Below are 23807 nucleotides of genomic sequence, written 5' to 3'. Positions count from 1 at the left end.
AATATTGCTAAAAGCGGCGTAAAACCATACACACTCACTCACTTATTTGCTTATTTATTTATCTATTCATTTATTTATTGAAGTATCAGAAATGACAAATAGTTTGGTTTAAATTAACAGAGAATTAAAACAAATTCATTTTACAATTTCTTCCTTAAACGACTGAAACCTATTTCAACCATCCTTGTTGTAACGACCTGTTAGACCTATTTGGGCGTGGCCTAACCATGTCACGTGTTACCTCTAGAGACCTATAGATGGAATACCATTACAACAGTGGAAAACCCTCATTTATCAACCATCCTTGATAGTCTCGAAACTAGAGACAGTTCAAGGAAATATTTAGAAATATATAGAAACCCAAAGGCGAAATGGCTGACGAAAAGTAAGTATACCTACTCGTTAACAGAATTACATATTCATGTATTAACAAGACAGTATGGCTGAAATGAGGAACGAAACACAACAGGCTACGTCGAGGTCGAATTTGTTGATCTTCCGGACAGGAAGACAATGCTGGTTTTAGTCTGTGAAGGACTGTCGAGTGACAACGCAGAGTGGGCCATTGAGTGGTTCAGGGTCGCGCTTGCTTTAGTCGCTCAGTAAGTAAGGATAAGATATATGGATGAACAACTTCTTTATTACAATTAGGAGCGACGTTTCGGTGTAGGTTCTAACATCGTTATCAAGCAAGTGATTTACAGAGTACGGTTGACAAGTATATATACAAGATAGGAGGCAGGTGTTCATCCATATATCTTATCCTTACTTACAAAGATTCCTACTTCTAAATGCCTCTCAAAGATGTTTAATAGGTCAGTAGTGGCATTCGCGATGTCCGTTATGCAATGTCGCCTCAGGCGATTAATTAGCTGCAGCCCAGCCTGAGCCGACGATGCAAATACATTTTTTCACGCTCATAAATTTACTCGATATGTATCGGACAAATCAGACTGCAAACTTTGGTTACTCGTGAAGATTCATCCGTTCACGACCCTGTTTTATACATCCGTGTGACGATAGGCCCACCCGTTCACGACCCTGTGTTATACACCCTTGTGACGAGAGACCCACCCGTTCACGGCCCTGTGTTATACACCCGTGTGACGAAAGACCCACCTTTCCACGGCCCTGTGTTATACACCCGTGTGACGAAAGACCCACCTTTCCACGGCCCTGTGTTATACACCCGTGTGACGAAAGACCCACCTTTCCACGGCCCTGTGTTATACACCCGTGTTACGTGAGACCCACCTTTCCACGGCCCTGTGTTATACACCCGTGTGACGTGAGACCCACCTTTCCACGGCCCTTTGTTATACACCCGTGTGACGAGAGACCCACCTTTCCACGGCCCTGTGTTATACACCCGTGTTAGGTGAGACCCACCCGTTCACGGCCCTGTGTTATACACCCGTGTGACGAGACACCCACCCGTTCACGACCCTGTGTTATACACCCGTGTGACGTGAGACCCACCTTTCCACGGCCCTGTGTTATACACCCTTGTGACGAGAGGCCAACACGTTCACGGCCCTGTGTTATACACCCGTGTGACGAGACACCCATCCGTTCACGGCCATGTGTTATACACCCGTGTGACGAGATACCCACCCGTTCAAGACAGACCCACCCGTTCACGATCCTGTGTTATACACCCGTGTAACGAGAGACCCACCCGTTCACGACCATGTGTTATACACCCGTGTGACGAGAGACCCACCCGTTCACGGCCCTGTGTTATACACCCGTTTGACGTGAGACCCACCTTTCCACGGCCCTGTGTTATACACCCGTGTGACGAGAGAACCACCCGTTCACGGCCCTGTGTTATACATCCGTGTGACGTGAGACCCACCTTTCCACGGCCCTGTGTTATACACCCGTGTGACGAAAGACCCACCTTACCACGGCCCTGTGTTATACACCCGTGTGACGAGAGACCCATCCGTTCACGGCCCTGTGTTCACACCCGTGTGACGAGACACCCACCCGTTCACGGCCATGTGTTATACACCCGTATGACGAGAGACCCACCCGTTCACGGCCATGTGTTATACACCCGTGTGACGAGACACCCACCCGTTCACGACCCTGTGTTATACACCCGTGTGACGAGAGACCCACCTGTTCACGGCCCTGTGTTATACACCCGTGTGACGAGAGACCCACCCGTTCACGACCCTGTGTTATACACCCGTATGACGAGAGACCCACCCGTTCACGGCCCTGTGTTATACACCCTTGTGACGAGACACCCACCCGTTCACGACCATGTGTTATACACCCTTGTGACGAGACACCCACCCGTACACGACCATGTGTTATACACCCGTATGACGAGAGACCCACCCGTTCACGACCATGTGTTTTACACCCGTATGACGAGAGACCCACCCGTTCACGACCATGTGTTATACACCCGTATGACGAGAGACCCACCCGTTCACGACCCTGTGTTATACACCCGTGTGACGAGACACCCACCCGTTCACGACCATGTGTTATACACCCTTGTGACGAGACACCCACCCGTTCACGACCATGTTTTATACACCTGTGTGATGAGACGAGAGACCCACCCGTTCACGGCCCTGTGTTATACACCCGTGTGACAAAAGACCCACCTTTCCACGGCCCTGTGTTATACACCCGTGTGACGAGAGACCCACCCGTTCACGGCCCTGTGTTATACACCCGTGTGACGAGAGACCCACCTTTCCACGGCCCTTTGTTATACACCCATGTGACGAGAGACCCACCTTTCCACGGCCCTGTGTTATACACCCGTGTTACGTGAGACCCACCCGTTCACGGCCCTGTGTTATACACCCGTGTGACGAGACACCCACCCGTTCACGACCCTGTGTTATACACCCGTGTGACGTGAGACCCACCTTTCCACGGCCCTGTGTTATACACCCTTGTGACGAGAGACCCACCCGTTCACGGCCCTGTGTTATACACCCTTGTGACGAGACACCCACCCGTACACGACCATGTGTTATACACCCGTATGACGAGAGACCCACCCGTTCACGACCATGTGTTTTACACCCGTATGACGAGACACCCACCCGTTCACGACCATGTGTTATACACCCGTATGACGAGAGACCCACCCGTTCACGACCCTGTGTTATACACCCGTGTGACGAGACACCCACCCGTTCACGACCATGTGTTATACACCCTTGTGACGAGACACATACCCGTTCACGACCATGTTTTATACACCTGTGTGATGAGACGAGAGACCCACACGTTCACGGCCCTGTGTTATACGACGAGAGACCCACCCGTTCACGACCATGTGTTATACACCCGTATGACGAGAGGCCCACCCGTTCACGGCCATGTGTTATACACCCGTGTGACGAGAGACCCACCCATTCACGACCCTGTGTAATATACCCGTGTGACGTGAGACCCACCTGTTCACGACCCTGTGTAATATACCTGTTTGACGTGAGACCCACCCGTTCACGACCATGTGTTATACACCCGTGTGACGAGAGACCAACCCGTTCACGACCCTGTGTAATATACCCGTGTGACGAGAGACCCACCCGTTCACGGCCCTGTGTTCACACCCGTGTGACGAGACACCCACCCGTTCACGGCCATGTGTTACACACCCGTATGACGAGAGACCCACCCGTTCACGGCCATGTGTTATACACCCGTGTGACGAGACACCCACCCGTTCACGACCCTGTGTTATACACCCGTGTGACGAGAGACCCACCCGTTCACGGCCCTGTGTTATACACCCGTGTGACGAGAGACCCACCCGTTCACGACCCTGTGTTATACACCCGTATGACAAGAGACCCACCCGTTCACGACCCTGTGTTATACACCCGTGTGACGAGACACCCACCCGTTCACGACCATGTGTTATACACCCGTGTGACGAGACACCCACCCGTTCACGACCATGTGTTATACACCCGTATGACGAGAGACCCACCCGTTCACGACCATGTGTTTTACACCCGTATGACGAGAGACCCACCCGTTCACGACCATGTGTTATACACCCGTATGACGAGAGACCCACCCGTTCACGACCCTGTGTTATACACCCATGTGACGAGACACCCACCCGTTCACGACCATGTGTTATACACCCTTGTGACGAGACACCCACCCGTTCACGACCATGTTTTTATACACCTGTATGACGAGAGCATTGACAACATATCGACGTGCGCCCATGGGACAATCCTCGCATAGTTAATATGCACCTGGACACAGGCTGAAATAAAACACGTGGTCGGGGTCGAGTTTTTTTTAATTTTGAGAATATCCTTTCGGAAAGTAAGTTGATCCGTTTAACTAGAAAATGAATTATTCATGACAAAGAGGATTTGAATTAAACCAGGAGGTGTACAAGTCGGAAGGAAGTACTGCAGGCGACATCCGACTGTAGATGCAATATGATCGGCTAAACAGGAAGTGTTCTGTTGCTATAGGATATTGCGTTCACTGTCAGAAGGAAGGGCATGTAAGTTAGTCTTTGTTGTTTAACGTTGCACTCAGCAATATTCCAACTATGTGATTGCGGTCTGTGAATAATCGAGTATAGACCAGACAGTCCAGTGATTGACATCATAAGTATCGATCTACGCAATTGGGATACGATGACATGCATCAACCAAGTCAGCGAGCCTGACCACCCGATCCCGTTAATCGTCTCTTCCGACAAGCATAGTCGCCTTTTTACGGCAAGAATGGGTTGCTGAAGACCTATTCTACCCCGGATCATCACGGGTTACAAGCAATTTTAAACTTAGCCATTTAAAACAGGATCCGACCCGTTCCGCCCCTCCACCCCAAACTTTATTGTGAGATTGGGGCCTCAACAATACACTTTGTCGCGATCATTCGTCACCACTCGCCCCTTTCCGTAACCTGCTATTCGGCTTGTCCCGGAATAACACGAGTTGGTCACGAATGTGTCGCGATGGGCAGCATTTCCACTAGCGAAGAAAATCGATAGCGGTGTAACTGAAACTACGGTGGCCCATAAGGGACATGGAGTCTGTTTTTCAATATTTTGATATTTCACTGACTGTTATCGTAACTTTTAACAAATATGTGATAAATCATATATAAAGAAGATATTGAATCGCTGAAAAGTGAAGCGAAAATGTCAAAAACTAAAAGGAAAATGCCCAAAACAAAAACGAAAAGGTCAAAAACAAAAGCGAAAATGTCAAAAACTAAAAGGAAAATACAGAAAACTATTTCCACCGCGGTGAACACTATTTCTACCGCGATGGAAATAGTTTTCTTTATTTTCATTTTAGTTTTTGACATTTTCGCTTTATTGTGTTAATTTGCAAATGATAATGATAAGGATAAAAGTAAGTGAAATATCAAAATATTAAAAAAAGACTTCATGTCCCTTATGGGCCACCGTATGAAACATGTTTAATAGATTTGAATCAATAAGGAAAGCAATGGACTGATATTTCTTGACACGGTCTTCAGGAAACTAACACTCGGGGGAATTATTGCTCTCACAGTTCAGAAACATTAAGTACGTTTTTGACATGCAAACAATCCACCTGCCTCTACACAATGAGCAGATCACGTGTACAACGTCACAAACATAACGAATGGAGGTTCCTGCTTGGACGTACAGGAGCAGAGTTTCAGCTCAACCGTGGGGGTTTCCTTCGACAGCACATCCTGCTCGCGGTCGTCCAGGAACACGCGGCCGGTCGGGTAGCCTAGTGGTTAAGGCGTTCGCTTGTCACGCCGAAGATTCGATTCCCGACATAGGTACAACGTGTGAAGCCCATTTATGGTGTCTGGTGTGATATGGCTGGAATATTGCTGAAAGCGGCGTAAAACCATACTCACTCACTCACTCGCCGGACACACGCAGTTGGGGTACCAGACTACATTTGATTTACGTGACGTGAGCAGATTGTACAGTTACACAAAGTTAACACCTTCATATTAGTATTACAATTGCTCATTTAACGGGGGGGGGGGGGGGGGGGGGGGGGTCTATTTACTTTAGCTATTGTCCAGTAGGGGTTGCACGACAATTAAGAGGGGTGCCATTTACTCCAGCCATTTCCAGTAGGGGTTGCACAACACAAAGGGGGGACCCTATTTACTTTAGCCATTGTCCAGTAGGGGTTGCACAACAATAAAGAGGGATGCCATTTACTCCAGCCATTTCCAGTAGGGGTTGCACAACACAAAGGGGGGACCCTATTTACTTTAACTATTGTCCAGTAGGGGTTGCACAACAATAAAGAGGGGTGCTATTTACTCCAGCTATTTCCAGTAGGGGTTGCACAACACAAAGGGGGGACCCTATTTACTTTAGCCATTGTCCAGTAGGGGTTGCACAACAATGAAGAGGGATGCAATTTACTCCAGCTATTTCCAGTAGGGGTTGCACAACACAAAGGAGGGACACTTATTACTTTAGCTATTAGCCATCATGGTAACTGTTAAATTACATAAAGTCATGGGAATAAGTGCAAGCTTTCTAAGATTCATGGCACAATGAACATTGACACATATGTTATTGTTACAGTACTTTAAGTAAAACGTGATGTTCATCTTCTATATTATAAACACTACACAGTATACAGATTCTGTGTCATTGTGTTGCGGTTCCAGGTTCATCAGTGCTGTAGATGAGGTATCCCCGGGCTCGGTGGAGGAACCCCCAACTGACAGTCTGTCTGGGGACCCGGGAACGCTTGCCAGGCAACCTACTGCTTGTTTGACTGATACCGGATCAGCATATAACAGATCAGCAGACACCGGATCACCAGATAACGCATCAGCAGATAACATATCAGCAGATGACGGTTCACCAGATAACGGGTCAACAGATAACGGATCACCAGATATCAGATCAGCAGATGACAGATCAGCAGATACCGGATCACCAGATGACGGATCACCAGATAACGGATCAGCAGATAACGGATCAGCAGATAACAGATCAGCAGATACCGGATCAGCAGATAACGGATCAGCAGATAACAGATCAGCAGATACCGGATCACCAGATGACGGATCACCAGATACCGGATCTTCAGATATCAGATCAGCAGATAACAGATCAGCAGATACCGGATCACCAGATAACGGATCACCAGTTAACGGATCAGCAGATATCAGATCAGCAGATAACAGATCAGCAGATACCGGATCACCAGATAACAGACCAGCAGATAACAGATTACCAGATAACGGATCACCAGATAACAGACCACCAGATAACGGACCAGCAGATAACAGATCAGCAGATGACGTACCACCAAATGATCTTTCAGCAGACACAGTACCTTCAATGGACGAACCACCAGTTGACAAATCAGTGAGTGACTGGTCACCAATCTTATTTCGCGCTCTGGACGAGACGGATGACGATACAGTAACAGACACGGAGACAGTTGACAGTGCTCGTCCGACGTTTGGGGCGTTCGGCGCCTCATTGGCCACACAGAAGCAGAAAAATGGCCATTATTGCCACCGACTCCATCAAGTTGAGGAGGGAGTCTGTAACCATCTCCGGTAAGGTTTACGCAATTCTATATTTGCAGCAGATTCTCTGCACTTATACACAGCAAATGTAATTCTTTTTTTAGTTCCAACGAAGTCAGTAAATGGTCTATCGCTTCACTGGATATTCTGGTCCATCATCAGATTGTCTGAACTTGACGGGACATGTTGAGTATGACATCACAGAGCATGACGGGACAGACTAGGTAGGACTTCACACAGCATGACGGGACAGACTAGGTAGGACTTCACACAGCATGACGGGACAGACTAGGTAGGACTTCACACAGCATGACGGGACAGGCTAGGTAGGACTTCAAACGGCATGACGGGACAGGCTAGGTAGGACTTCACACAGCATGACGGGACAGACTAGGTAGGACTTCACACAGCATGACGGGACAGACCAGGTAGGACTTCACACTGCAGGACGGGACAGACTAGGTAGGACTTCACACAGCATGACGGGACAGACTTGGTAGGACTTCACACTGCATGACGGGACAGACTAGGTAGGACTTCACTTCCAACAAGCTGGGTTGGAGATTTATACAGCTGGATAGTACAAAATATATATGCAGGGCGACAATATTGCATATACTGCAAACTTGAGATATTTAATACTCGCCCGTTGAAGATACCACTGTTTAATAACAATAATTACACAGAGTTTAAGTGAACAAGTTTAACTGACAAATGTTGAAAATTCTCCAAGTCGCTGGGCTTATTCAAAGGCATCGCGTGTGGTGATTACAAATTACCCAGAGAAGCTTATGCAACCCGATGCACGACCCCATCTCATATAAGCTTTCCAAGTTTCCTTGCTTGTATGCCTGTCATATGTTCGAGTGAAATATTACGGTGTAAACAAACTTCTGCAGCATATAGAGCGTCATATTTTGTTTTAAGGCTGTTGTCGGTGATTCCGTAATTCAGATCGACGACCCACTCAACACAATAGACTCAACCCTTACCGCTTCATCAATATATTTGCTAACACCTAAGAGTTCGCGTTTTATTCAGTCATGGTAGAATGGAGATAAACATACTGTGTTTTCAAAGCACTGCTTACAGCACTCTCCTACCCAGAGTTCCATGCGGCCGGCAGCCAGCTAGCATAGTACCTCTGCCACAGGCCAGCGCCATGTGACGATTCGTCACATCTTTCACAGTCCATTCAAGATATTGCATATGCTTTTCATTCGTTTCATGTTTGACAAGTCTATACATTTTCATAAACAAATGTCAAAGAATGGTTAACTTTCATTGAGAAAGTATGCAAATACGTAAAAATCTACTTGTTTTTGCGTAGTTATCCTATGTTTACATTGGTTGTACGGCTCCACGTGCTGTCATCGAAGCCCAACGGAGAGCTAGCGACACGGTCACTTTGATGCATAAATATATATTGTCATGCAACTCACTGTCGCAGTTGTAGTAGCATATCTATATAGTTATGCAAAACAATATGTAAGCGCCCCCAAATACTTGCATTAGTCCGTTCTATACTGATTTCTGTAAAAGCGCGTTTGTTTACAAACAAGAGGAAAGTCCGGTCACGTGATATGCAAATTAGCCTGTGGCAGTGGTGTTATGCTGAGTGTGTGCTAACAGCTTCAGTAGGAGAGCCATTAGTGATGTCATTTGATTGTGACGTCATGTAGCCAATAACACAATGGTCTGCAAAGCATTGTGATGCAATTTCATTGCAGCGATATCTACATATAGAATACTAAACGAGCTCCCGTGTAATACCAATTTTATGAAACGAGTGAATAGTTCTGGTATCTGACGAGCGAAAGCGAGTCAGATACCACAACTATTCACGAGTTTCATAAAATTGGTTTTACACGAGAGCGAGTTTAGTATTTTATTTATTACTTGTCATTTATGTTTTTAGAATTATACTGTTGAGTGTAAATAGGCTGACACCTACACGATCCATGGCATAATCCAATTGAGTTTAACAGAATAATACTTCAAACACGTCAAAAGTTGAAACGTATGCATTTAATATCATACAATGGTCCACCTTTAGAATTCAGGCGTTCGTCCCACAAAATTATCGTAGTGCTAGGGCTATCACAACTCACATAATTTAACTTAGACTAAAGACTCGTTGCGCTAGAGTACGATCGCCTTGTGGAACGGGGCCTTGCAGCTCAAAGTTTACAATGACGTCACAATACCCGATGACGTAATTTGTTGAATTTTGTTGCAAGATCCATCGGCGAAACAATGCCATGTGACGTCAGCCTAGCAACAAGGTTGCTGGGGTCATCGAGTGTGCATAAACTCCTCCCAGTGATCTATCATCTCCACACAAAATGTCGTTGAATACGCCAAGGGATGTTGAGAGTTTTCAATATTTGTTCGTGAAACGTGTTCCGAGAGTACATAAGCACGCGTTTTGGTATTACACAATGTGTAATAAAGCTGTATGTTTATTAAACGGGTGATCTCTTCACGGGCAAGTAATAAAATGTAGATATTTCACTCGAACATAGTCTTAGCGCCCCATTAATTAAATTACAGTATTATTCTGCAAAACACAATAAATTACTTTTGCAGGTCCGGAGATGAGCTGAGGTACATCAACAAGACAGACGTGTCCTCGTGGAATCATCACGAGGTGCTGGAGTCGATCCGCCACCTCAGGGAAAGGGTCACATTTGTAAGTGAGTGAGTGAGTGAGTGAGTATGGTTTTACGCCGCTTTTAGCAATATTCCAGCAATATCACGGCGGGGGACACCAGAAATGGGCTTCACACATTGTACCCATGTCGGGAATCGAACCCGGGTCTTCGGCGTGACGAGCGAACGCTTTAACCACTAGGCTACCCGACCGCCCACACTTGTAAGTACTGTATGTAGTCATACTGTAGTGATACTGATGTGATACTGTTGTGATACTGATGTGATACTGTAGTGATACTGTAGTGATACTGATGTGGTACTGTTGCACTACGGTGGCCCATAAGGGACATGGAGTCTGTTTTTCCATATTTGATATTTCACTTACATTTATCGTAACCTTTTGGAAATTAACACGATTTGTCTTACAAATATGTGATAAATCATGTGTAAAGAAGATATTGAATCGCTGAAAAACGAAACGAAAATGTCAAAACTTTTCGTTTTGTGTTTTTGACATTTTCATTTTAGTTTTTGACCTTTTCGTTTTGGTTTTTGACATTTCCATTTTAGTTTTTGACATTTTCACTTCACATTTCAGCGACTCAATAGCTACTTAAAACTTCTTTGAGTGGCATTTAGAAGTTGGAGTGATAAAGTAAGACGAGTTCTATGGATTAACAACTTCCTTATTACAATTGGTGACATCTAGGTTGTTACAGTGACTAGTTGATGGGCACAGAGAGGTGATTAAGCTAATTGGAAGCCAGATGTCAATAAGTGTATATATACCTATGTTGTTTAGCCCTATCCATCACTTGCTTGATAAAGGTGTTAGGATCTACACCGAAACGTCGCACCAATTGTAATAAAGAAGTTGTTCATCCATAGAACTCGTCTTACTTTAGCTACTTAAAAGTACATTTTCCATGTTTTCGGATGTTTTTATACATGATTTATCACATATTTGTATGGCAAATTGTGTTAATTTGCAAAAGGTTACGATAAAAGTAAGTTAAACATCAACATATTGAAAAACAGACTCCATGTCCCTTAATAGTAATAGTTGCACAGCTATTACTATTGAACTGGCTTTGCTGTGACACTGTGGTACTGAGACAAGCGACCAGGATGCTCTGAATATAGCCGTGTGTGTAATGGACTTACTTGTCACTTCCAAGTGAGAAGGTCGCCTGTTGATAATCGCGACTAGGCAGACAAACCAGAGGTTGATAGCACGAGCACCAATTCTTATTCTCACCCAGAATCCTTGCTAGATGTGTCAAGGTTGTACATAATATTTTTGCACATCTGCCGCCTTGAAATTAAAACTTAAATAAAATCAGAATCAGACCGCTTTGACAATATTCAATCCAAGGGATGTTTATGTGACCAAAACAGAATTATTTCCTACGATAAATCGTCATGACAAGTCTGACTCTAGAGTTACCTACCGATCCAAATCAAACTTGATGTTTAAATGAATCCTGTTCAATGCAGTTTTTTTTTACCTACCGACCTGTTTTTGTTATTATAATCAGTAACCCAAGAAAAAGAGCCTAGGTACGTATTTTAGTATTGGCTCAGCCACAAGGATCAGAAGAAGACATGCGTTCAGGTACGGTTGCCTTGGAAAAACTACGGAATCCTAGGATGAACATTGTCGCGGGGTCGCGTTCTCGCATTGTCGCCCTTACAAAAACATTAAAGGTGTCAAAATTAACCAAAAGGCAATGATGCGACAACGCGACATTTTGACCATTTGTCTCATTGTCATATTGTCGCGTTATGAATAAATTGGGTGACAATGCGACAATGCGCAAGGCTTCAGATGAGGTGAAATGGGGTTTAACGTCGCGTCCAAGATAATTGCATTTATTTTGCGACGTGCATGCACGTGTGTTTAGTGTGTGGCTGCTTGTACTAGTCCGGACTGATGCCGATTTATAGTGCTAGTCCACTGAGATACCATGCCGCAGTTTAACATGAATACCCCACTCAGACACAGTATACTGACTCCGAGCCGACCAGTCCTTGTTTTAGCCCCTTAATGCCGAGCGCCAGACAGGGTAACAACAAGTTCCATCGTTTAAAGTCTTTTGGTATGACGCGACCGGGGATCGAACCCCGGACTTCCGCTCTGCGGGCGGACGCTCCACCACTACACCACGGAGGCGGTCACATGCTTCAGGGTCAAAATAAACTTAAGGGCAAAAGAAACGCCACCAAATAAATAATGGTCGTCAGTTTTCAACAAATTTGCCAAACAACACGAAAACAGTTGGGAACACATAGCTGGAATGCAACTTACCTATTCCCTGTGAACATGTGCACGTGCTTCACGTGATTCGCGAGAAAAGTGAATTTAATAACTAAAAAATGCAAAATGTGCACAAAGTTACCCGTTAGAAATTCTGGTATAACCATGAGCAGGATTGTACTCTCTCATCACATGAAACCGTTTAAAACAACGAACATGCCTCGACTGACCGCAGAGCAGAGGGAGAGAGCCATCGGTATGTTCCAAATGGGAGCGACACAGGAGCACGTTGCCAGGATCATGGGCTGCTTCAAGTGCACCATCGCCAGACTTGTCACACGTCACAGGCAAACTGGCAGTACTGCAGACAGGCCGAGGAGTGGGAGACCCAAGGTCACGACCACATAGGAAGACCGGTATTTACGGGTGCTTCACCTAAGTCCAGATTCCTTACTGTGACGTCATCATCCGCAAACAGCCTTGGACATCCAGTCAGCAGAGGGACCGGTGCAAGACAAATCCGCCTGTATGGTCTCCGTGCCTGTCGACCTTTCAAGGGCATGACGTTAACGTTTCTACCGACGTCACAGACTGAGATGAGCCAGGACAGTACAGCAGTGGAAGCAGAGAAATTGGCGAAGAGTGCTCTTCAGCGACGAGAGTAGGTGCCAGCTCTTCAAGTCTGATGGGCGGGTTCGAATCTACCGACGACGTGGTGAACGGACGGCACATTGTTGCGTCCAAGTGGAGCCGTATGGAGGTGGTAGTGTCATGGTCTGGGGTGGCATCTGCGGGGACCAGAAGACAGATCTGGTCAACATCGACGGAAATCTCACTGCACGTCGTGATTGATGAGGTGTTGGGGCCTGTGGTACTTCCTTTCCTGCAACGACACCCACGGACGCTGTTTCAGCAGGACCACGTCACCCCTCACACAGCTCGAGTCACTAGCGACTTTCTGAACGCCAACAACGTGACCGTATTACAGCGGCCAGCCAGATCATCGGACCTGTCGCTCATAGAGTACCTCTGGGACTAAGTGGGACGCAGGAATCGGAAACGTCAACAGCCGCCATTAACGAGGGGCGCCTTGACAATTGCCCTGCAGGAAGAATGGCGTAGGATCCCTAATCAGGATGTGGGAGACTCGTGTGCTCAGTTCAACATCGTGTTAGGGCCTGCATCGTTGCTGGAGGGGGTCACATCCGATACTGAGCCATGTGTTTAGCACGGGACTATAAAAGAGATCGACGTCGATTCTGCGGGTGTGATTGAATACCGGACAGTGCACCCAGCATATCAAAGGGGTCTGCAGTACATGGTTTTTGATCTTGTTATTTTCAAATCAAATACCGTTATTGAATAATTGTTTTTTTGTATAATAAAACATCAACTGTTACTAAATTTCGCGTCTACTTTGTTTCAGACCAAAAAAATGTTTGGTGGCGTTTCTTTTGTCCGTTAGTTTGTGTGGCGTTGTCGCGCCTTTTAGGCCTTTTTACATATCTTACATATGAGAGATAAAGTGAGTGAGTGAGTATGGTTTTACGCCGCTTTTAGCAATATTCCAGCAATATCACGGCGGGGGGACACCAGAAATGGGCTTCACACATTGTACCCATGTCGGGAATCGAACCCGGGTCTTCAGCGTGACGAGCGAACGCTTTAACCACTAGGCTACCCGACCGCCCCTGAGAGATAAAACAAGCAGGAAGCAAGTGAGAAAGCATATCTCTGTTCATTTTGTAGACATTCTATCGGAAGTGTGAGGTCTTTGAGAAAGGTAACATGATGCGAACCGAAGACACCTTTGTTGAGATCACCTTCATCATCGCAGACCAAGACTCCGATGGAAAGGCGCCGACCTTGGGTAATATTAAATGATGTTATTACTGCTAATGGAGGGCGATAATGAATGGTATTACTACTGTAAATGGAGGGCGATAATATAACGGTAACGCTATTTTTCAGGGCATTATCATTTGCAGAAGCCCGAGGTCTTCCATTAACTGCCCGACGAAGGAGGTCAGTTGAAAAGACCAAGGGCTTCTGCAAATGATAATGCCCTGAAAAATAGCGTTACCGTTATTATAGCTAAAATGGATGGAATTTGTTATCAAATAAAAAGAAACAACAATATCGGTTTTGAAACATTTACTGCAATCAACACGAATGTCACTGACCCACTTAACAAATATGGAAACAAACCAGATGACGTCACTATTGAACGTGACGTTACGTATCCCTATCCTTTGACGTCGTCTAACAACGAGCGTGATGATGGCCCGTCGTCAAGTAATATGAGGGCATTATCAAGTTACAGTGGCCCGTTCATTTCTGATAACGTGCGGGCTTTTGAATGATAATTCTATCCATTTTAGCTATAATGAATGATATTATTACTGTTAATGGAGGGCGATAATGAATTACTTATTACTGTTAATGGAGGGCGATAATGAATGGTATTATAACTGTTAATGGAGGGCGAAAATGAATGGTATTACTACTGTTAATGGAGGGCGATAATGACTGGTATTATAACTGTTAATGGAGGGCGATAATGAATGGTATTATTACTGTTAACGGAGGGCGATAATGAATGGTATTATTACTGTTTATGGAGGGCGATAATGAATGGTATTATTACTGTTAATGGAGGGCGATAATGAATGGTATTATTACTGCCAATGGAGGGCGATAATGAATGATATTATAACTGTTAATGGAGGGCGATAATGAATGGTATTATTACTGTTAATGGAGGGCTATATTGAATGGTATTGTTGCTGTTAATGGAAGGCGATAATGAATGATATTATTACTGCCAATGGAGGGCGATAATTTATGGTATTATTACTGTTAATGGAGGGCGATAATGAATGGTATTATTACTGCCAATGGAGGGCGATAATGAATGATATTATTACTGTTAATGGAGGTCGATAATGAATGATATTATTACTGTTAATGGAGGGCGATAATGAATGGTATTATTACTGCCAATGGAGGGCGATAATGAATTATTTATTACTGTTAATGGAGGGCGATAATGAATGGTTTTATTACTGTTAATGGAGGGCGATAATGAATGGTTTTATTACTGTTAATGGAGGATGTTAATGAATTGTAATATTACTGTTAATGGGGGATGTTAATGAATGGAATTGTTACTGTTAATGGAGGATGTTCCTGAATGACGATATGACTGTAAATGAGGGGGTTATTCATGGTAGCTATTATTACTGTTAATGGAGGGCGATAATGAATGGTATTATTACTGTTAATGGAGGGCGATAATGAATGGTATTATTACTGCCAATGGAGGGCGATAATGAATGGTATTATTACTGCCAATGGAGGGCGATAATGAATGGTATTATTACTGCAAATGGAGGGCGATAATGAATGGTATTATTACTGTTAATGGAGGTCGATAATGAATGGTTTTATAACTGTTAATGGAGGTCGAGAATGAATGGTTTTATTACTGTTAATGGAGGATGTTAATGAATTGTAATATTACTGTTAATGTGGGATGTTAATGAATGGCATTGTTACTGTTAATGGAGGATGTTCCTGAATGACAATATGACTGTAAATGAGGGGGTTATTCATGGTAGCTATAATTACTGTTAATGGAGCATGTTAAGGCATGATATTAATGGTGAGTGTAAATGGAGGGCATTAATGGAAGGTATTAATGGAGGGTATTAATGGTGGGTATTAATGGAGGGTATTAATGGAGTGTATTAATTGAGGGTATTAATGGAGTGTATTAATGAAGGGTATTAATGGAGGGTATAAATTGAGGGTATAAATTGAGGGTATTAATGGAGGGTTTAAAATTGAGGGTATTAATGGAGGGTATAAATTGAGGGTATAAATTGACGGTATTAATGGAGGGTATAAATTGAGGGTATTAATGGAGGGTATAAATTGAGGGTATTAATGGAGGGTATAAATTGAGGGTATTAATGGAGGGTATAAATGGAGGGTATAATTTGAGGGTATAACTTGAGGGTATTAATGGAGGGTATAAATTGAGGGTATTAATGGAGGGTTTAAAATTGAGGGTATTAATGGAGGGTATAAATTGAGGGTATAAATTGAGGGTATTAATGGAGGGTATAAATTGAGGGTATTAATGGAGGGTATAAATTGAGGGTATTAATGGAGGGTATAAATTGAGGGTATAAATGGAGGGTATAAATTGAGGGTATTAATGGAGGGTATAAATTGAGGGTTTAAATTGAGGGTATACATTGAGGGTATTAATGGAGGGTATAAATTGAGGGTATTAATGGAGGGTATAAATTGAGGGTATAAATTGAGGGTATTAATGGAGGGTATTAATGGAGGGCACTAATGGAAGGTATTAATTGAGGTATAAATGGAGGGTATTAATGGAGGGTATTAATGTAGGGTATAAATGGACAGTCGTAATGAAGAGTAATAATATAGAGTATTGACAGAGGGTATAAATAGAAGACATTAGTTAAGGGTATAAATGGAGGGTATAAAAAGCGGACAGTATTAACGGACAGTCCTAATAAAAATTAATAATGGAGGGTATTACTTGAGGGTACAACTGGTAGATATTAATACCAGTAGGTTATTGATGGAAAGTACGAATAAACGTATTAATGAAGGATATTAATGGAGGGTATTAACAGAGGGTACATATGAAGAGTATAAATGGAAATTATTAATGGACACCACCACTTCATTATTATACTGTAATAGCAACGTTTCGGTATAGATCCTTACGCCGTTGTCAGTCTTGATTGACAACGGTATAAGGATCTTTACCATAAAGGTTGTTATTACAGTATATAAACACCTTTTTACCCATAATCTTTGCCTACTTTGACATCCATCCACTTCTAAGAAATGCCTTTGAACATGGACAAAAAGTCTATCATTAATAATTATTTTTGTTATTTGTAGACAAAGTATTTGCCCACATCATTGATGTCACATACAAGTTTAGCAAGATGATAAGGTATAACAGTTCGCTGACAGTTATGACATATCTCGGCAAAACATGCGTGAAGGTAGCTCACGGAGTGCAGATACATCACTTCCTCCGTGCACTTGGCAACAGAGCAGTCATGGAACAGCAGCGTGGGCAGCTGGAATGCTGTAGGTATATCTATACATGTAGGTTTCTTTTCAGAGAGGGGACACAGGGTCCCAATAGCTAACCCATCCAACACGCCTCTATTCACCCATGCACCAAGTCTCAGGTCACCAATGCATCAAGTCTCAGGTCACCTATGCACCAAGTCTCAGGTCACCCATGCACCAAGTCTCAGGTCACCTATCCACCTAGTCTCTGCCCACCCATGCACCAAGTCTCTACCCACCCATGCACCAAGTCTCAGGTCACCCATGCACCAAGTCTCAGGTCACCCATGCACCAAATCTCAGGTCCCCCATGCACCAAGTCTCAGGTCCCCCATGCACCAAGTCTCAGGTTATCTATGCACCAAGTCTCAGGTCACCTATGCACCAAGTCTCAGGTCACCCATGCACCAAGTCTCAGGTCACCAATGCATCAAGTCTCAGGTCATCCATGCACCAAGTCTCAGGTCACCCATGCTCCAAGTCTCAGGTCACCTATGCACCAAGTCTCAGGTCACCCATGCATTAAGTCTCAGGTCATCCATGCATTAAGTCTCAGGTCACCTATGCACCAAGTCTCAGGTCACCCATGCACCAAGTCTCAGGTCACCTATGCACCAATCTCAGGTCACCCATGCACCAAGTCTCAGGTCACCTATGCACCAAGTCTCAGGTCACCCATGCTCCAAGTCTCAGGTCATCCATGCATTAAGTCTCAGGTCACCTATGCACCAAGTCCCAGGTCACCGATGTTCCAAGTCTCAGGTCACCTATGCACCAAGTCTCAGGTCACCCATGCATTAAATCTCAGGTCACCTATGCACCAAGTCTCAGGTCACCCATGCACCAAGTCTCAGGTCACCTATGCACCAAGTCTCAGGTCACCCATGCTCCAAGTCTCAGGTCACCCATGCATTAAGTCTCAGGTCACCTATGCACCAATCTCAGGTCACCCATGCACCAAGTCTCAGGTCACCTATGCACCAAGTCTCAGGTCGCCCATGCTCCAAGTCTCAGGTCATCCATGCACCAAGTCTCAGGTCAGTCATGCACCAAGTATCAGGTATATTTATACATGTAGGTTTCTTTCAGAGAGGGGACACAGGGTCCCAATAGCTAACCCATCCAACACGCCATTATTCACCCATGCACCAAGTCTCAGGTCACCCATGCACCAAGTCTCAGGTCACCCATGCACCAAATATCAGGTCACCTATGCTCCAAGTCTCAGGTCACCCATGCACCAAGTCTCAGGTCACCCATGCACCAAGTCTCAGGTCACCCATGCACCAAGTCTCAGGTCACCCATGCATCAAGTCTCAGGTCACCCATGCACCAAGTCTCAGGTCACCCATGCACCAAGTCTCAGGTCACCCATGCACCAAGTCTCAGGTCACCAATGCACCAAGTCTCAGGTCACCTATGCACCAAGTCTCAGGTCACCCATGCTCCAAGTCTCAGGTCACCTATGCACCAAGTCTCAGGTCACCCATGCTTCAAGTCTCAGGTCACCCATGCACCAAGTCTCAGGTCACCCATGCACCAATCTCAGGCCACCCATGCTTCAAGTCTCAGGTATTTTTTATAGGGGTACCAAAATGGCATCCAAAATACTTCCAACAATAACGGGACATATTTTGACCTTTCTGACAGGTTCAACACACAGGGTCACAAACATGGCCAACATGGTATTCATTCAAGGTAATATTGCACACTAACACCAAAACTATTTCTTTACAGATAAATTCTGGATGTACAGCTATGCTGTGAAGGATTCTAAGGATGACAACGGGAAGAGCGTGGTGGCATTTCAGAGTGTAAGATGTCAGCTGTTCCTGATGTGCAACATGAGGTCCAAGAAACTCTCCCTGGTCAAGGTACACATGACCTTTTTATGCCTCAAAGTGAAATTGACCAATCACAGAGCAGATCTACTGACCCCACATGAGCCCTTATTATGCCTCAAAGTGAAATTGACCAATCAGAGACCAGAACTACCAACCCGACATGAGCCCGTATACCGTCAGTAAAAATCCAAGATGGTTGTTAGTGACCTAATATGAGACCGTATAATGTCAGTAACAGCCAATTGGATTTTCCAACAACCACCTCACATATTTCACATGAAAATTATTCGACATTGTTTTGTGTTTTATTATCATTAATTTTGATGTGCAAGGACGTTTAAGTTTTTTTGGGATCACGTTCGTGACTTTAATAAAGATTTTATAAAATTAAATCATCAACAAGGTTTGGCCTCTGAGGTTTGAGTTTTGACTTTTAAACATTGACGTGACATGTGCAACAAAGAAACCAAATACAGTAAACTACGGTTATAACGAACTACGGTTATAACGAACTCATAGGGACTACTAATTTTAGTTCGTTATAACCGTAGTTCGTTATAAGCATATATAAAGCATAACTACAGCAAATAGTCGGGACTAAAAAGTAAGTTCGTTATATCCGTCAGTTCGTTATAAGCGTGTTCGTTATAACCGTATTTTACTGTAGTGTAAACTTTTCGGCATAATCAATTTGTTATGGTGTCTTTAGTTGCATCGTCCAATATTTTTTCTGTTATCCTAATATGACACCATAACTAATATTATGACCATACAACTCCTAATGGGTATCGACCGCCTCCGTGGTCTAATGGTAGAGCGTCCGCCCGGAGAGCGGAAGGTCCGGGGTTCGATCCCCGACCGCGTCATACCAAAAGACGTTAAAAGATGATACTTGTTGTTACCCTGTCTGGCGCTCGGCATTAAGGGGCTAAAACAAGGACTCGTCGGCTCGGAGTCAGTATACTGTGTCTGAGTGGGATATTCATGTTAAAACTGCGGCATGGCATCTCAGTGAGCTAGCACTATAAATCGGCATCAGTCAAGCAGACAAGCAGCCACACACACATGCATGCACGTCGCTATGTAAGTGCAATAATCTTGGACGCGACGTTAAACCCCATTTCACCTCACCTCACCTAATGGGTATCTTCATTCACCAGTTACCTCTCCTGAGCTTAGTCATGGCCAGCTTGTCTTGATACCCAACTTTGTTCAAGAGGTTCAAATCATATTTTCAATATGGCCGCCGCGGAAGCCATGTTTGATAACAAATTTATGACCTTTACTCAGCCTTTTTTGTTCATAAGTAAAAGTTGATATGAGTTTATTTAATTGTGACACTGAACACATACATTCTGTTTTTAACTATATAAAGTTTGAACATATTTTGACCTTTGTTGTGGGACTAAACTAAAATTTCCTGAAGAAACAACAAGACTGATAATCTGAACTTTTCTTATGACATATCTTTCAAATCTATAGAGTGGACAGGTTGACCCACGCCACAATTCGCTGTACAGTTCAAATCACAGTTCGCCCCGATTATGTTTCTAGGTATGTCACCATTCGTGCTCGTGGTTTCACCGATGTGGTAAATTCTTCCACATTAAACTGACATGCCATGATATAATTTGAATACTGTAAAAAAACAAATAGGCGTTGTACCTCACTCACTCACTCACTCACTCACTCACCCACCCACCCACCCACCCATCCACTCACTCACTCACTCACTCACCCACCCACCCACCAACTTATTTGTCTTAAAGGGGAAACTTCATTAATAGGGTGGTAAGGCTCGATGACTTGGTTTGATAAGCATGTCATCATTTCCCAATTGTTGCCCAGTTAGAATGCTCATGATGTCAATCACTGGATTGTCTGGTCGTGTTCTTTCTTTTAGAAAAATATTGATTCCAGCCTGACGATTATGAAATCCAACAGTCCATGTTTATTCTTGATGTCTTCAAACGGTAGCAATGCCTCCTTTCTTGAGTCCGTGGCCTATGATGGTAAGTTATCAAATGACTATATCTTGTATGGCCTGTGATGGTAAGTTATCAAATGACTATATCTTGTATGGCCTGTGATGGTAAGTTATCAAATGACATTATATCTTGTATGACCTACGATGGTAAGTTATCAAATGACACTCTATCTTGCATGGCCTATGACGGTAAGTTATCAAATGACACTATATCTTGTATGACCTACGATGGTAAGTTATCAAATGACACTATATCTTGTATGACCTACGATGGTAAGTTATCAAATGACACTTTATCTTGTATGACCTACGATGGTAAGTTATCAAATGACACCATATCTTGTATGACCCACAATGGTAAGTTATCAAATGACACTATATTTTGTATGGCCCACAATAGTAAGTTATCAAATGACACTATATCTTGTATGACCCACAATGGTAATTTATCAAATGACGCTATATATCTTGTATGGTCTACGACGGTAAGTTATCAAATGACAGTGTATCTTGTATGACCTATGATGGTAAGTTGTCAAATGACACTACATCGTTTATGGCCCACGATGGCAAGTTATCGAAAGACACTATATTTTGTATGACCTAAATGGTAAGTAACCAAATGACACTGTATCTTGTATGACCTACGATGGTAAGTTCTCAAATGACACTGTATCTATGATGACAAGGTGTAAATAAATAAATAGATTTGATCATTTCTTTATAGGTCTTTTTCTGGGCTACGATGCCGTTGACGAACTGGAGCTAAACAGACTGCACCGAGGGGACATGTCATCAGTTCGAGTCCGCGCCAACTTTTCCTTCCACATCACACCAACAACGCCTTAATGTAGTTCATGCGGCCACGAGTCTCTGCGTGGTGAAATCAGTCTGGACCGGTCTTAGGTGGAACAGTAACTCAAGCTTCGGGCCCACAACCAGTTGATATTCTGCCTCACCTTGAAAAACAAAAAGATTTTTTTAAAAGCTTCTTCACACAACGTGGTTTTGTAGCAGATTATGTCTTTTGGTGTCAACAGTCTCTACATTATTATTTGTTTCAAGCATTTTCTGGAACATTCCGATAAAATTCCAGGCTCCCGATTATATATTTATTGCCCTGATTATTTATCTCGATTTGTCAACACCACACTTGTGTATATTTCCAGACACTTCCGGTCCTTATTAGGCGTCCCTTTCAGTTTCCCTTCAAATATACGAGGATTATAATAATAACACATTCATTTCATGATGTAGTTAAGTTTAGTGTGTTTTGCTTCTTGTCTATTTATTTCTGCAGAAGATATTTGAAGTCAGTGTGGGGTACAGTGCACTTGCATTTACGTAGAAACAATACTTTTCCTGCAGGGATTTGATATTGCTTTTACAAATCTGTATTGCTGTGTAATGAATTACCATGTAATGACATTAAACTATATTATAAGGCAAGGTCAATTTTATTCTTTTAATCCTGTTTTCGACAGCTTCATTTTTTTCGAATACATAAAGCGTTCGGGCAACCCTGGTTCGGGCAACCCCTCACACCAATAGACGTTATGACACGTATGAACACATACACACACACGCACACACAGACAAACACACATTTGTTCATTTTAAGATTACGTGGATATCATGATTGAAGAATAAGGTTTTCTGAATAGTAATATTGTTTCTGTTTCATTTTGAAATGTATAGCACTGGAAAAGTCGACAGGTACATGAATATCTCAGGTAACAGTTCACAGACACGATAATATCTCAGGTAACAGTTGACAGAGACATGAATACTTCAGGTAACAGTTGACAGATACAAGAATATCTCAGGTAACAGTTGACAGATACGAGAATATCTCAGGTAACAGTTGACAAAGATATGAATACATCAGGTAACAGTTGACAGGTAAATGAATATCTCAGGTAACAGTTGACAGGGACATGAATATCTCAGGTAACAGTTGACAGATATATGAATACATCAGGTAACAGCTGACAGATACATGAATACATCAGGTAACAGTTGACAGATATATGAATACATCAGGTAACAGTTGACAGATATAAGAATACTTGAGGTAACAGTTGACAGGTACATGAAAACATCAGGTAACAGTTGACAGATATATGAAGACTTCAGGTAATAGTTGACAGATATATGAATACTTCAGGTAACAGTTGACAGGTACATGAATACATCAGGTAACAGTTGACAGATATATGAATACATTAGGTAACAGTTGACAGATATATGAATACATCAGGTAACAGTTGACAGATATATGAATACATCAGGTAACAGTTGACAGATATATGAATACATCAGGTAACAGTTGACAGATATATGAATACTTCAGGTAACAGTTGACAGGTACATGAATACATCAGGTAACAGTTGACAGATATATGAATAT

General features: G+C 43.5%; 1 protein-coding gene across 2 annotated transcripts; it reads left to right on the top strand.

The window, feature by feature from the left end:
- Positions 1-257: 257 nt before the first annotated feature.
- Positions 258-22846, top strand: LOC124110901. 2 transcript variants are annotated; one of them, XM_046470366.2, is made up of 8 exons: positions 258-385; positions 6652-7557; positions 10117-10219; positions 14189-14309; positions 17387-17581; positions 19304-19440; positions 21314-21422; positions 22125-22846. In XM_046470366.2, exons 1-8 carry the CDS (start codon positions 372-374, stop codon positions 22244-22246), a joined length of 1707 nt encoding a protein of 568 aa, XP_046326322.2. In that variant the 5' UTR covers positions 258-371; the 3' UTR covers positions 22247-22846. The 2 variants fall into 2 exon arrangements, with proteins under 2 accessions (XP_046326322.2, XP_046326323.2); XM_046470367.2 differs by lacking the exon at positions 258-385 and adding an exon at positions 4450-4510.
- Positions 22847-23807: the final 961 nt, after the last annotated feature.

This window comes from Haliotis rufescens, unplaced genomic scaffold, assembly GCF_023055435.1.
Source record: "Haliotis rufescens isolate VD_foot unplaced genomic scaffold, xgHalRufe1.0.p SCAF_129, whole genome shotgun sequence".
Lineage (NCBI taxonomy): Eukaryota > Metazoa > Mollusca > Gastropoda > Lepetellida > Haliotidae > Haliotis > Haliotis rufescens.
This window is presented reverse-complemented; position numbering and strand designations above follow the sequence as displayed.

Excerpts from the sequence above, each read along its gene's own strand:
- LOC124110901 (XM_046470366.2), top strand. Across the intron at positions 7,558-10,116 it reads GGAGTCTGTAACCATCTCCG|GTCCGGAGATGAGCTGAGGT; the intron begins GTAAGGTTTACG and ends TTACTTTTGCAG. Across the intron at positions 10,220-14,188 it reads TCAGGGAAAGGGTCACATTT|ACATTCTATCGGAAGTGTGA; the intron begins GTAAGTGAGTGA and ends TTCATTTTGTAG.